Source organism: Aulonocara sp. 'chitande type north' Nkhata Bay, linkage group LG15 (genome assembly GCF_057382095.1).
Source record: "Aulonocara sp. 'chitande type north' Nkhata Bay isolate Kocher_YH1m ecotype deep benthic linkage group LG15, A_spYH_male_GT1.1, whole genome shotgun sequence".
In the NCBI taxonomy this organism is placed as follows: domain Eukaryota; kingdom Metazoa; phylum Chordata; class Actinopteri; order Cichliformes; family Cichlidae; genus Aulonocara; species Aulonocara sp. 'chitande type north' Nkhata Bay.
In genome coordinates, this window is record NC_141358.1 from 9,709,076 (window position 1) to 9,724,488 (window position 15,413).

General features: G+C 40.9%; 1 protein-coding gene across 2 annotated transcripts; it reads left to right on the forward strand.

The window, feature by feature from the left end:
• The first annotated feature begins 523 nt into the window (after positions 1–523).
• On the forward strand, positions 524–12,242 carry LOC147312500 (uncharacterized). Of its 2 annotated transcripts, none has more exons than XM_086263924.1 (4): positions 524–665; positions 3,618–3,857; positions 5,198–5,400; positions 8,108–12,242. In XM_086263924.1, the coding sequence occupies exons 2-4, from the start codon at positions 3,641–3,643 to the stop codon at positions 8,222–8,224; spliced, it is 537 nt and encodes a 178-aa protein (XP_086120050.1). In that variant the 5' UTR covers positions 524–665; positions 3,618–3,640; the 3' UTR covers positions 8,225–12,242. The 2 variants fall into 2 exon arrangements, with proteins under 2 accessions (XP_086120050.1, XP_086120051.1); XM_086263925.1 differs by lacking the exon at positions 524–665 and adding an exon at positions 2,405–2,549.
• Positions 12,243–15,413: the final 3,171 nt, after the last annotated feature.

Genomic DNA, 15,413 nt, shown 5'->3' on the forward strand with positions numbered 1-15,413 from the left:
GTCACCTTTTATTGTGGTTATTATTATGTTATTATTATTATTATTATTCATTTCGACAAACCATGCAACAAAAGAAAAAAAAACAACTAAATGTAAATTAGCTTTGCACCTAAATAGCTTTTTTTTTATAATTACTGAAGTAACTCAAAAGGCTTCATTCATGTGCCTTTTCCTCCTGAGATTTTGCGTATAGCTTATAATATGAGTTTATGTCAGAAATGCACTAATCCGTATCAGGTATAACATCGAAAACCAAACAACAAAAAATAAATAAATAATTTACTTGAATATTTTCAAAGGCTGCCGTTACTACTTGGACTTGATTAAAATGTAATGCTTCTTTACCACTACTCACACGCTAAAAAGTGATATCTAAAGCATATCCTCTCGATGTATTATGTTTGCATAAACAGGCTGACTCTGGTCCTTTCACATTATTAAGAAGGGGCGGGTCCGGGGGGCGGATCCGCCCCTTCTCCCCGTCTTTTTTTTTTTTTTTTTTTTTGACACAGAAAAAAACTACCCCTCACTCTAGTCAGCAAACATTCATGAGTAGTTGTAATGCGAGGAAGGTACCGAGGCTCATCACAGCAATCTGTAGGAAACAAGATAACAGCAAATTGTCAAGATACCACCGATCACAACGGAAAACGCGTATATTGGCGGTGAGTGTAACGCCCGGTTGTTCTGATTTGGAGAACGAGTCTATCTGCGCGCTCTGAGCTGTCGCGTGCCGCCTGTTTGTGGGAGTTTATCAACAAATGTGCGGGCAGCTCGGGCATGCCCGGGCAGCGACGGGAGGAGCGGACCTGTCAGGTGGCTGGCGTGTGGCAGTGAGCGCTTCTACATGTGTTTCTGTCCGTCTCTCTATGCTAGCCAGACTTCCTTGTCTTGTTTTCTTTAACGGACTCGGTGAAGAGGGGACAGTGACGGGTTGAATTTGTCACCTCTCGCGCGTGCTTTCCCCACGTCCCGGGCTCCTGGTTGCTCCCGGTGTTTGACAAGCGACAGGCGTTATTGTTCGCATATTACATGTAATTTAGCGAAGGTTTATTACCGGCGAATGACTGCGGACGCTAAAAGTAAGTGGTTTTGTGTGTAAGGCAACGTGACTGGCGTCTTTTTAGACGCTTTTCAAGTTTGTTTTAAATGGTTTTATTTCTCGGGAGGACGTGTCAGCGCCGGATAATTGGAGCAATAGTAGGAATACAAATAAACGCGGTCCTGGTTTATTCTTTAATACAACTAGTTAGCTGTCGTGCGTTTTCGGTTTTATTTTCTTTTTCTTTTTTTAACACTAAAGTAAAGTAAGACCAAAGACTAAAGTAAGTTGTCTCTAACTGATTTACATAACAAAAATGCATTGATCTAAAGTCAACTTTATCTGCGTTTGTCAATGGTCGTTTTGTGCGTGATGTTTTGTCAAGCTTCTTAAGGTAGGAGATGCGATGGTTGCGAGTTTTCTAGATGCGTAAACACGCAAGCGCTCGAGCTCGGCGTGTTTACGCTCTGAGCTGCCCGGAATATGGTCCTTCTGATGTGGATAAATCGCAGTAGATTGCCGGCGGTCCTCTGTCGAGTCCTTGTGGTCGAGCTGAACCTCCTTGACGTAAATGTCGGTTAAAGTCGATTATTTTTGTGCAGTTTTATCGCACTTGCACCCCAGGTGTTAACTTCCACATGACAAAACCAAACGTAGATCACCAGAAAAACTGCAAAAAATGAAAAAAGTAGGTCATTAAATAAAAAAATAATAAACACCAGACTACTCTTTTCCTATTTTTTTCCCATTTTAATAGGTTTTATTTTAACCAGACCATGCATCCAGCACTCCTAGTTGCATGAAAGCAGCAGGTCGCATAGCAGTCGAGTTCAGTGTTAGTGCTCCCCAAGTCCCAGCTTTGCATTGAGCAGAGCCCGTGCACAGATGGTGCAGCAGAGGGAGCCACTTTCTACTGGAGCTTTGAGACTTTTGACCAGCACTGTGGTGGCTGCCAGGCCTCCTTGCAGCCCCCAGGCAGTGTGTGTTTGTGTGTGTGTTTGTGTGGGTCTGCCTCTAGTCTGTGTATTTCCCTGTCTATGTTTGGGGTTTTGTTTTTATTTTTTTATGTGTCTGACAGTATGGTAATGCTGCCAGCCCTCATGATGACTGCCAGTGGAAATTCAAGACAGGGCTTGCAATGCAGTTGATACACAAGCGCACATTTGAGCTCAGTGAAACTTGCTGCTTGCATAACATTAATTAATGTACTGCTTAACTGGTCTGGAGGAGATGTTGGCACAGAGTTGAGCAGTTTGTAGCTGTATTAAAGCACAAGTGAATTGACAAATTTCCCTGTTAAATGTTTTTTTTTCCTTTTTTTTTGGGGGGGGGGGGGGGGGGGGGGGTGTTGTTGGTCAATAATTCTGTTTTCCTCTGCCAGTAAACAATCGGATGAGACAAAGTGACGGTGTTTTTCCACTGCAGTTAAAGATGCAGTTTCCTTGTTTGACTCCATGTGATATGACATCATGCAAAGAGAGCTATATGGCTGCGGCCGCCTCGCTCGGTAAACACAATACCAGTGTATCCAGTTTCAACTTTTTGCATACGACATCTCAGCCTGTTTGTCTCCACTTACACAACAAAGGGAAAAGACAGCCACCCTTGACAAAATGATATAACAGTAGTTCAGACTGGCGTGTTGCCAACAAGGAAGAGAGCGTGAGCGTATGTGTTCAGGAGGCATATTTGAGGATGGAGTGAAACTCGTTATCTCACTCACTGTATGTGGCGCAAAACAGTCTACCCTGAACAGTGGTTTCACTGTGGTCTCCCTCACACTCTGCCCTCTGTGCAGCGCAGGTTAACAGTGTGGACAGGCGGCTATCCAGTGGTTGAGTGAGCTGGAACATGAAGTAAAGGTCTTAATATGGAGGAGTAGAATTGAATTCCCTGACAGTGCTCTTCTGTGAGGCACACTCTTCAGATTAAAGTAATTCTGATGGAGAGGGGTGGGGGGAAGCCTCTGCTGTGGATCTTTTGGCACTCAATTACAATTTGGCATATTGTGAGGAACAGCTTGGCAAAATGTGCTGCAGGAGGGTAGCAGCTCTGGTGTAACGTCTTTAGCCGCCCACTGGGTCCCCCTATATAGGGTGTTTCCATACATTTGTTTCCTCTTATTAATCATCACTGCAATAAAAACAAGGTTATACAGTTGGCGGTTGTATGTTTATTTTTCTTTTACACATACGTTTACAGATCGGTCTTTTCTTCTGACCGAGCCATCGCTGCTTGTTTGTTTTCAGTATTACCACGTGCAACATAAGCCTCTTAATGCAGATTATAATGACTAATGATTTATTTCCATTTAATACAGATAGGGTGCAATGCATGCCCATCTGCCAGAGGGCAAAGTTGCCACTGACAGCAGTGGGACATTTGGCAATTTTTGTTTTTGTTTTAAAACAAATCACACCCAAATTACCTGCACGCCATGGCTCGTAAACATAGCCAAGAGTCAAACCTAATCCTGCTGAAACATTTTGTATTTACACTAGCAAAACACTTGTGCGCACAAATGCCGGTTGATCTCATTCGAAAAGTTTGATGTACCTTTCTTCTTTCTCTGCAGGAAGTTTACCGCTGAGGCGTCGGATGGATGATGAGGAGGAGGATATGTCACAGCCCATCTCGCAACTGTGGGGAACTCCCTTTAGGGGTGTCAAACACGAAGACCGAGTCGCACAGATCGCAGCCGGACAGGCCCTCGCCGCCGTCACCGCCGCCATGTCCACGTCGCAGAGCCACAGCAACAACAGCGTCAACACGCTGCCCTGCAGCTTACAACGGCAGCCTTGCCTACCGTTTCACGGTAAGGAGGGGGTGAGCCTGTTGAAGGTTATGCGGGCTTGTAGCTTTAGAAACAATGCGGTTTAACTTTGGACTACAAGCAGTTTATTTTATCTCTTGGGTTTCTCGTCAGGGGTGCTGTATGAGGAGATGCAAAGCTTGGAGCATGAGACAAACAAAATGCTATTTAAAAATACCACTGCAAAACAGATAAGCCTAGAAATCAGTTCTGTGAGGTCCCTTTGTGCTATAATATTCATAAGACTAACTCTCTATGTAACTGTCTTCAGTACAGTATTAGGCATATGCTTGTGACATAATGCGAAGAAAAAAATGAATCTGAATTTGATCAGTGGTTATTACAGAAGATCCAGTTTTGTTTTACTTTGGATCTTAAATGATCATTTCTTTAAAAGATAAAAATAGACAACAATAATTGTAAAGCACGTAAAGCGACATACCAGTGTTAATATGTGCCTCAGTTTTAATCCAATAGTTTTTTCCAACATCTAATCAAATCAGTATGACATCATGATAAGTGAATTAAACAGACGCTGAAGTAGAATGTTGTTTGCTTGTTGACTCGGTATCAGTGCTTGAGAGGTGCCTATTGTTCCGCCTTAAAGTCATCAATGCATAAACACCACTGACTGTTATTACCTTGTCATTCAATGTAATGGATGTCATGCACTTGGCTTTATGCCATCGCTCCACACAGTGTTTCTTAAAGATATTGCGTTGTTCTGTTAGGGCGAAATGTCACAGCGTTCTGCACACATGATAACATTAAAAAAAATTGTTTTTCTTCAAGTGGCACGACTGTAGGAAAACGTGTTGTCAGGCAGTGAGTAAACTCAGTGACACGACCCAGAAAGAGGCGGCGGATCACTGAGGATCTTGTTGATTTAATAAGGTGTTTTCCACCTGCCGTCACTCTTGCTCACTTTTCTTGATTATGAACTCTTCACTTGTACTTCATGTACTTTGTAATTTGCCCAGTCATGAGACGATCTGATAAAAACCTGTTTTAGTTTTACAGACTATTATAGCATCATATTTATATTGTATATTTGCGTAGGCGAGTCAGACACAACTGTGTTTGAGGCCACTAATAGTAAACAAGATAGTAAACCTCGGTTTCAAAAGGTTTCTTTTTTTCCCGTTTTTTTTAACTGCCTAGTTTAACTTCATAAGCAAAACATTAGCAGTTTTACTGAACTGAAACTACTACCTACTCAAATCAAAAACTGCTTATATTACTTATGTAGGGATCTTGGCAGTAACACTGACCACAACTTCTCACCATTTTTAAAAAACCTAGCAACAACTGAAGTGCTAAGAAGCTTGATGTTTTCCTTTTAGGCTACGCCGGATTGCGTTTGCATTTTCCTGTTCACTTTGAGCCCATGGAAGACCGGGGAGATATTGAAGAGGAGGAGGAAGAGGACAGAGGGGAAGACATTGACAGCGTGGCAGAGAGACCCGAGGAGCTGAGTGTTGAGGTGCAAGTTGGTCGTAAACTACGGGAAATTGGAGACAAGTTCCAACAGGATCACGTTGAACTGGTAAGCCTCGCTCCCGAGTGGCGAAGCAGATCCATAGCAACCCTTACCTTCAAACACCGGCAACTCAAATCCATTTCCAGGCATAACTTGTAGAGACTCTCTGAACATCATTTAACTTACATTACACAAAAGAAGAAGTGAATAATATCTAAATGCTCAATTAGGTTGTTGAACCACAGTTTGTGCGTGCCAGTGAGATCTAGCGACAGCAGGGAACAGCAGTTCTAAACAGCTGCTAAAACTCAGACTATATTGTGTTACCTTTTTTTTTTTTTTTTTTAAATTTTATACATGTGTCCTTGATTAGAGACACTAATTACAGCTAAGTTGTGCCAATTTGTGGCTCGCTCTTTGGGTAAAAGGGAGAAGTTTTGCCAGCTTAAATTACTGCAGCCCACATCGGCTAAAAATAGCCCGAACAGTCATTCAGACACTTTCTCGAGAAAACGAAAACTCTTAAATGACTATTAAGCCGTGATTTAGCAACTTCACGAAAGGAAAAAACCAAGAAGGAGATTATAAATAGATATCTATATAAACAACCCATTTCAGTGTTTTTGTTTATTGTTAGTCTATGGTCAGAGGCATCTCTGTCTTCTGAAACACTGAAACCTCATGCGGGAGTGACTAAATTTCTTTATTGTCTAAAAGAGAATCAGCTTTGTTGCTTGTAAGGTTACCTGAAACTAGGACTCTTTAGGGTTTATTTCCTAATAAGTTCTTTATACTGGAAAAAAATTCCCAAACACAAGGCTCAAGTTGGAAAGCTCATCTGTGAACACATGTCATGTAGTTCAAGATAAGCACTTAATTGTGCATCAATATTTGCAAAGCAGTTAGTGGACTGCTCATGGGCTTAGTTAATAAGTACAAATAAACTGGGACAGGCAAGTTTCTTATCTGCTGCCATGAGGATTTGCTTTGCCAGCAAGGTGTGGGTAATGCATTTGGAGAAGCATTCTGATGAAAAGAAAAGCTGTATACGGTTTTGAGTTTGGTGTAAGGTTTGAGAAAGGACAGGTGAGACCGTCACAAATGGGAGTTAGAAGCGAGTCTGTGTCTGGGTAGACTCGGTCGGCTGTTTATATGCTCATCTAAAAATAGAGTCTGACTCACACACTTATAGACACAGCCAGTAACATGACGGCTACCCACAATACCTCAGTTGTCCCGCTGCCTGCCTCGGCGTGTGTGTTTTCTCCGTGTGTTTTGGTTTGCGTGTGTAACTCTGTGACAGAGAGATAAGAGACTTTTTTTTTCTTTTTCTGTCTGCTGTCTGCGCTGGAGATGGTTTCATCATACAGGATCAGATACTGCTGTTGTAGGAATATTCCAAAGGGGGAATAATCACAAGTGCTCCTGTATGATATCCAATCACTTGTCTGTACCATCTCTGCTGCTATTGTTAGACTTTTTCACTTGCTTCTCCAAGCAGAAGTTGCCAGTGTGGGCCAATGTGTGGGTTTTTTGTTAGTGTGAGGCACGCTGTGTTTGTGGTTTGAGTCTTGTCCATCAATTTTGACTACTTTGGTGGCTGGCTGCTTAAATGCTCAGGCGTCACTTAGGGGGTAAAAATTAACCCTTTGTTACACTGAAGAAACGGGGAGGTGAGCGCAGATATTGTCCCTAAAAGTGGCGAACAAAACACACAATACTCCTCACTACCAACGAGAGTGAATGCATAAAGATGAGCTTCATGTGAAACACAAGGGTAGTGTTTAAATAAGCTCAGCAGTGTAAAATTAAGGCAATTAAGGACAATTAGGGTTACATTTAGCAGTGCTGGTTCAGCTCAGTCTGCTAGTTCTGCATCAAATAGCCTGTGGCTGGCTCTGATTGCTAGCCTGGTAGAGACCTTGGTGAAGAGAGTGCAGGGGGGGTGGGGGGTTTGCCCAACAAGAATGCTTATGCAACAGGCTGCAAGGTCTGAGCGCGCCTGTTCAGGATGCCAGAGGGAGCGGTGCAGGATTAGAGACGAGGAGGTGGAGACAGGAGATTTCAGGATGCAGCAAGAACCCCTTCATCTGTCTGTAGCCCACAAGGCACGAGCACCCCAACGGAAAATGAGACGGTTGCTTAATATGAGGGAACGGTTTCATTTTTGCTTTGCTTTGTTTTGATAATTTGCTTCCATTTTTATTTTTTTTGCTGACTGCGCTATTAAAGGAGAGCTGTGCTGAGCTGCAGCCACGCTTTCTTTGAAAGCATTTCACTTAGAGCTCCTTGTATTGAAGTCAGCAGTGCAATCTTTAATTAGAGGGACAACTAAAATCTTTGAAAGGCAGATGAAGTAATGCTGCTGGGATGATTGTCAGATTCTGGGAGCTAAAACCTTTTAATATTTCAATCAACTTTTTCGCTTGAAACCAAGTAAATCATTATAAATATTTTCTGTTAGGAGAATGAAACTTCCTGGGGGGGTGGGGATTGAAGGCACTTTGGTATGCGTGTGACAGCCAGGTTTTCTCGACACAAGCTAATGTTGTGGAAACATCCAGTCTAGTCGGTCATATGGTTTCATCTCACAGGGTTTACCACAGTTCACAATGCTTTACCTCAGAAACCTTTTCAATTGAAATCAGTGTGTGTGTGTGTATTGACTTTCACAACTGTCGAGTGTTGTGATTCTGATATGACAGGAAGCTTTTATACACCTTGTTGAGGCTGACAACATGTCTTTTCTTTTCTTTTGTCTGTCCCCTTGCAGTTTATGAGGCACCACAGACAAAACCGGCCTTTTTGGATGCGCCTTACCATGGCCCTGTTTGGCTTTTTGTTTCCAAGAGAGGCTGTCATTCCCCATCTGAGAGGGGAGCACAGATGAAGGGACTTCTTCCTGGCCCTCACCTCAGCCCCTTACGTTCCGAACAGGAAATGAGGGACTGGACTGGACGGCACTGTAAGATGGAACACGGGTTTGGATTTTTGTTTTCTAGTAGAAAACGATGAGATGAAGAAGACACTGGTCACCGCTGGACGGAGACTGATCAATTTTTTTCTTGCTTTTGTTTGTTTGTTTGTTTTTTGCCTCTCCGAGAAGAAGCCATTCTGTTTGAAGAGATATTTTCGAAATATTTGTAAGATTACCTATTTTGTACAGTAAACAGCTCTTTTATTTGGTGTTTAAAGTCTTGAAGGACCTCCATCAGTCCAGGGAATGCCTTATTCTCTCCTGCCACAGCGCATAGTCTTTTGCATCAAGTAAATCGTTAAAAAAATGATTACATTTAAGATTAGGCCACTATGATGGTGACAGACTGTGGACGTGGACATTTCTGTGTGCTAAAGATACTGACTTTCAACCTTGAGGACTCAAGGCACATTTTTGTTTATCCTCCCAAAATAACTTCTCATCCTTTTAGTGTTCCACATCGGCTAATTTAAAAAAAAAAAAAAGGTTGTTGTGACATTGTGGCAATTTATCACTGCGATGTCGGTCAGCTCAGATTCAAATTTGTAGATATAGGATGCTATAAAAACCTGTCTTTCACTGACATCATCTGCATCTCGAGTACCACGAGGGGCGTAACGGTACACAGAAACTTGGTGTTGTAGACAGATTGATTGATCGTCATTCATTTAAACAAATCATGAAAGGAAACAGTGCAATTTCATTTGACAGAGCTATTGAATTTGAGAAGACATCAGTTGATTGGCTGTGCAACACAAACTCAACATGTAGTGAGAGTTAACACAACATTAATCCTGCATAATAATATTGCCACAGTGCTTGGCTCATTTCAAGGCTAACCGTGTTAGCATGCTTTAGCTACTGGACTAAACGGAGTGCAGCGTTGAGTGCAGCTTGCTTGAAAAGTGTGCAGACAAACATCAGAGAGCACACCAAACCGAAGAACTTTCATGCTGAAGGAACACTTGCAGAACGGTATCGTTACACGCCTGAGTACCACTCAAGCTGGAGGTGACGACAAAAACTGTGGAGATTCAGACACTGTTTTTGTAACGCATGTATACTTGAATTTAGGTGTACTAGAAAATATTTCAAGACCTGACATAGTGACGGTGATTACGATTTCTGTTTGTGATGCGTGTCGAAACCAAATGAGCACAAACAAAGTCAAACAAATCTCACTCATGGGATTACGATCAGGGAAACGGAAACAATCAGACAGCGGAGAAGCTTTGGGGAAAAAAAAATCATCATTCCCCCCCCAAAAAAAAGGATTCCAGGTTGTATTTCTCTGGCTGGGTTGACAATCTGAGTTTTTACCCTTTGCTCCATCGCTTTGGGAGTATTTTAAAGGGTGAGCAATATTCAAGCCAGTGGACACAGTAACCGTCTTTAAGTTTTCAGCTGTCAATAATGAGCAGTATTTGCAGTCAGACTTCCCCTGAACATGCCGCTTTGCAAACTTCTTTGTTACAGAAACATTTTTGGGTTACGTTAAAGAGATGCATTTTTATTTTATTTCACTCCAGGTGCACCTGATGTGCTAATACGCATTATATCTCTGTCAGTGGTACATTCAGCTTCACTTAGTAGGAACAGCTTCTGTACAGTTTAAGAACCATTTTTAGTAGCTCGAGAGACGCATCTGGGGGCAGGGCAAGCGCTACACATCCTCACTTGACACCTGCTACTTTAGTGACACATTTTACAGCAATGCAACCACTGTTCCGTCAATGAAGTCTTTAAGGACTTTAAATATGAAGTTAAAAGGACTCATTTGCTGTATTTTCTCAGTCTGTTGCAGATTCATGATATAGATTTTTGAAGACACTGTCAGATTTTTTCTTCATTCATTTTTTTTCTTCAGGGAGTAGTTAATTCTGTGACACTTGCGTTGTGCTAAAAACTTTTTTTTGAATGAGGACACGATGCCAAGAACTCACTCACTTGATGCCAGTTAATCTTGATTGATGTCATACTCAACACCGAACAAGCAAACTTGGTTTTCTTTAAACATTCTCCAAAGCAGTTTTAACTCAACATCAGCCTGTAAGTGTGTTTCAGATTGTCAGGTTTTTGTCTTTGATTTAAACGTTTCCTGCAAACACTGATCGCTGAGCCAAATCAGATAGCCATGACACTTTTTTTTTGGTCTTCAGTCCAAAGCTTTTTGCTGTCTTTCATTAACTACTCCCTGCGCTTAACAAGAAAAGTTTCCTTTAGCTTTTTTGAGAGAGAGATAATTTATTCTAATTTATTTTATGTATATTTGCCCAGTGCTACTGTATAAATGCTATCTCAGTGTGTACAGTCCTTTTCTTCTCATTGTTGAGGTGCATTCAGTTGCGTGTTTGATGCCTGTGTGTGGGGAGGTTGGACTAAAGCCATGTGCCTCGTGCGTCCTCACACCAGCGGTGCGAGTCTTTACAAATCATGCGAAAACCAGACAATCAAATGTACAAAATGTGCCTTGTGAGTAACCGACCTGCCACATCTTCACCATCGACACTTGGCATATCTCTCAAAGTCACTGGTCACAGCTCCTGTTTCACTTGGGCTCTGTGAGATCAACTTCCAGAAAAATAAAAGAAAAAAGAAAAAAATCAGTTTGACTTCTCACAACAGCTTGCGAGGCACAGGCTCAACCTTTGACATCTCTCAGCACGAACGGCGAGTTTCACCATGCAGACCTTCTCAATATCAGAAACGACTGTTTGCAATCAATGTGCACTGTAAAAAAAACTATTTTTATCGGTATACTGTATTTCGCGCCTCTCTCTTTCTACTCCTGCGCTGATCTTCCCCTCTAGATGCTTGAAACTTTTTAAGATCTGTAAAATGCTGGATAGGCCTAGCTTGTCTGGGTTTTTGTGCTTTTTTTTTTTTAAACAAAAACAAATCTGCAGTCTAGTAGGGGTTTACGTTTATAGGAGGAATGAGCCACCATGGTGCCCAGAATTCTTTTGTGAGCTGGGTAGAGCATCCACTCAGTCGGTGTGATGTTTATCTGAGCCTGTTGTTACCAACCACTGTTGCAACCTCGACTCACGTGAAACATTTGTTTTATATGTTTGACCTTCAGTGTCTTTAATATCAAAATTTTTCAATTTATTAAAAAAATGTATATCCAAGAAAGAGTACATCTTTACTGTCAAGTGCTGTGATTTGGTGTTTTTTATACATTAGACATGATTTGACTGAGCTATTGTTGCTATCTTTATAAAAAAAAAAAGTCTAAATTTTACCACACTTTTTTTTTTTTGTAAGAACTAGAACAAGACAACCTTTGCTTTTCTACAAATGCTTTTTTTTTTTTTTTCAATGTTGAGGCATTTTTGATTTTGGATATTGCCAAGTCTGCTCTGTCACTCTCAGTTCAAGGGCTTTTTTCGATAATATGTAAATGGAGTAAAAATGCATGTCCAACATTCCTGAAAAAAAAAATCTGTATCCTAAGGGTTTGAATGTAATTTAATGGAGTGAAAAACCACAGTATCGCTTTTAATACATGAACTGAACAGTGGGACTTACTTCAGACTCCTGTGCTCGGTTCGGTGCACAGAGTTTGTGTTGTCTTTACATTGCTTTCTTTATGTTCAGAGTGGTCTCAAGGATTTCACATTCATGTGTCCTATGAAGTGAGACCCAGTCCAGATGTAGCAGTTTTTGTTAAAGCATTGGCTGTGTTATCTTTGGGACTGCTCTGTTTCTCCTGAACAGTTTTCAAACAGTGCAGGACATTGGTGTGATGGAGGCACTGACGGAGGATGGGGGATATTTTGTTTTGTTTTTTCTTTTTCTAGTGCAATATGCTGTACATAAGAGCTTGGCTCACAAGATCTTACGATTTCTCTCCATTTCTTTTGTTGTTAAATGGGTACATTGCCATTTTGTTTTTGTTTTTTTTCATTAAAATTTTATGGATAATTGACATGACTTGTGTTTGCTTTCTTTTACTAAGCATCCCAAAGTTGTCTTTCTTTGTCTGGTCATTATTTGATAGAAAAGACCAATGTACACACATCCAAACTAGGTGGAGGTATGTCTAGCAAGATGCTACATATCATACAGAAGTTAATAGGTGCCCTTACTGAGACAACCCTCTCATTTATCTGGGCTAGGGATTGGGAGTACACTAGCTCTTGGCCACCTTATTCTGGGTTGTCAACCTTAAAGTAGGACTCTTTTGGATGTGAGGCAAACATGTTAACCACTATGAGGAGTCATTACAGTGCCAACATATCAATAAAATGAATTTCTTTCACCAAAAAAAAAAAAACTAAGCATATACTTCTTGGATGGGCTGCAGTACAATAAACTGCATTGCAAGCCATCTACACATAGTACAATAAGTACAAAGAGTTCTTTGTGTTTTCAGGGTAACACAGAAAAAACTAAACTACACTAAAAATGCAACTGTTTCCAGAGCTGGAGTTAATAGTTTTAAAAATAAGTATGTCATTTGGGGCACCATCTGCCTCAGTTTTAAGCATTCCTTTAAATGTTAATTTATGACAAGTGGCAGCCAAAGTTTCTTGTATTGGTTGTGTATCACCCCAAGATGGTTATTCTGGACTTAGCGTGTTTTAAAGTTAATGTGAGATGTCCTGATGACCCAGATAGATCATTTTGCAATAATTAAGAGTGGGAGATCACCACAACCATTGGCATCAAAGGCACATTGCAAGACACCCTCACATCTGCTTAGTATGATTTTGAGATTAAAACTTATTGGTGAACTTCCCAGTGTATTTAAAGTACCCAGAGCTACTGTTATGTCTTTATTTTAGGCTAACTAGTAAAATGCTCATAGGTCAAAACCTGTCTATGTAGACAGGTGGCACAGCTGGTGTGATCCTGCTGCAAGACTGTTTCCACTTTATGGACACAATGAGTTCGTGATATGATGATAAAAAGTCAAGCAACTTTATTTTATGTTATCATATTACATCTTGAATTAAGCAGTTACTGCTGTGGGGTATTTTCCTGCTTTTGTTGTAAACAGCTTCTGGTCTGCGTGTGTGAGATGACACAAACACACATGCAGTTAAGTCCCTCAGATTTGGGTGGGTTTTAAATCAAGATTGACTGATCAGACTAACATCATTTTAAATGTAAGGACTGTTTTTAAGATTGTAACAATTTGTAGTCAGTCATGATCTACAGTCTGTAACTGACTTGGCCATTGACAAATATCCCATTTCCTTGCTTGGAGAAATTCTTGGGTTGCTTTTGCAGTATACTTTGAGTCATTATCTATTTGGACTGTGAAGAGCTGTCTGTTTGGTTTTGCAGCATTTGGCTGAATCTGAGCAAAGTGTATAGCCCTGTACACTTCACAACTTCTATCAGAAGACACATCATCAATAAACACTAGTGACCCAGTTCCACTGGCATCCTGTCACGGTTTGCCGGGGCAAGCCGTGTGAATAATAATGGATCCAACTGCAGGCTGCTGAAGTGGAGGGTGAGTTTATTTGCAACTAAAAGGTACAACAGACAGGGTGGCGAGGAACAAAACGGTGAAAACTCTAAACTGGGAAAACTAAATAAAACACTAACCGGAATACAAACGTGACATGCAGGGAGAATGACCAGAGAATCAACACAGAAGGGTGGAAGGGAAATAACACAGACGAACCAGCAACTACCATGACAGAAGACACAACTTAAATACACCCAGAGAACACAGGGAGATTACACGCAGGTGGGGAACACAGCTGGGAGTGATTATCGTGACGAGACTAGGGAGGCAAACTGAAAACACTCACATAAGACGCAGACCTTCACAATAAAACAGGAAACACATACACGCAATGACATAACACACCAACTAAACACAGACTCGGGGACACAGAACATAGGAACATGAACAGAAGAATACAAACACCCAAGGTAACCAAAACCACAGAATACTAATAGACTAAACATAAACACGGAGTCGCAGACTCCGGACCATGACACATCCATGCACGCCCGTGCCATAACATTGCTTCCACTATGTTCGACAGATGATGTGATATGCTTTCTCTTCCTTTCCATACATGTCACTTCCCATCATTCTGATACAACTTAATCTTGGTCTTCTCTATCCAAAATATTTTGGAGGTTTTCCAGAATTGTGCAACATTTTCAGATGTTTTTGGTCAAATCTAACCTGGTCGTCTTGTTCTTGAGGGTAATCAGTGGTTTGCTCGTTGTTGTAAACCTTCTGTATTTCCATTTAAAAAAGGCTTCTTTTGATCATGACAATGATCTCCCTGAGAGTGTTCTTGACTTGGTTAGATGCTGTGAAGTTATAGTTCTTGACCATGGAAATAATTCTGTCATCATGTTCCTTAGTTGTCTTAATGGTCTTTTGGGACTTTTGGTGTTGAATCCCATTGGATTCATGTTTTTTTAAGAGCGTAAATATCTATAAGACTGACTATTGATTTGGCCACTCCTAAGCGTTTTGGTTTATATATATAATGGAGTTTTTTTTGTTTGTTTTGGTTTTCATCATGGGGATGGCCTCCTTCACTAACCTCAAGGAACTCTAGGGTTACTTTTGCAGTATGCTTTGGTCATTATCCATTTGGACTTTGAAGTGCTGTCTGCTCAGTTTTGCTAAATCTGAGAAAACAGTATAGCCTTGTACCTTTCATAATTCTTCCTGCTACTTCTATCATCAGTCACACTAGTTACAGTCATATAAGCACTAGTGGAAGCATAGTTTCTTTTTATCCAGAGAGGGGATTTTTTGTTATCTCTCTGTTAGCTTTAAATTAGGTCTTGAGCCTAATGATGACCTCCTTCACTTATATCAATATATTTTTATGCTAGCATGGTTATGTCTGTTTACAGTGGTGACAGTGGACGACAACCAACACAAATGTGTTCCTGTGCAGTTTTTTTTTTTTTTCAGAATCCTAGGTACACAGTGTTTGACAGTGATGCTTTACATCAGTAGAATGCTGACTGGTTAACAAGTGGGCTGGAACAGGAACACAAGTGACAGTGGGGAGACGCCTCAAGACATCAAAAAGTACACACAGTGCATGCAGTGGACACTTTTCTTTGTTTTTAACACTCTTTGTATGCTATAACTTCCTTTTTTTCT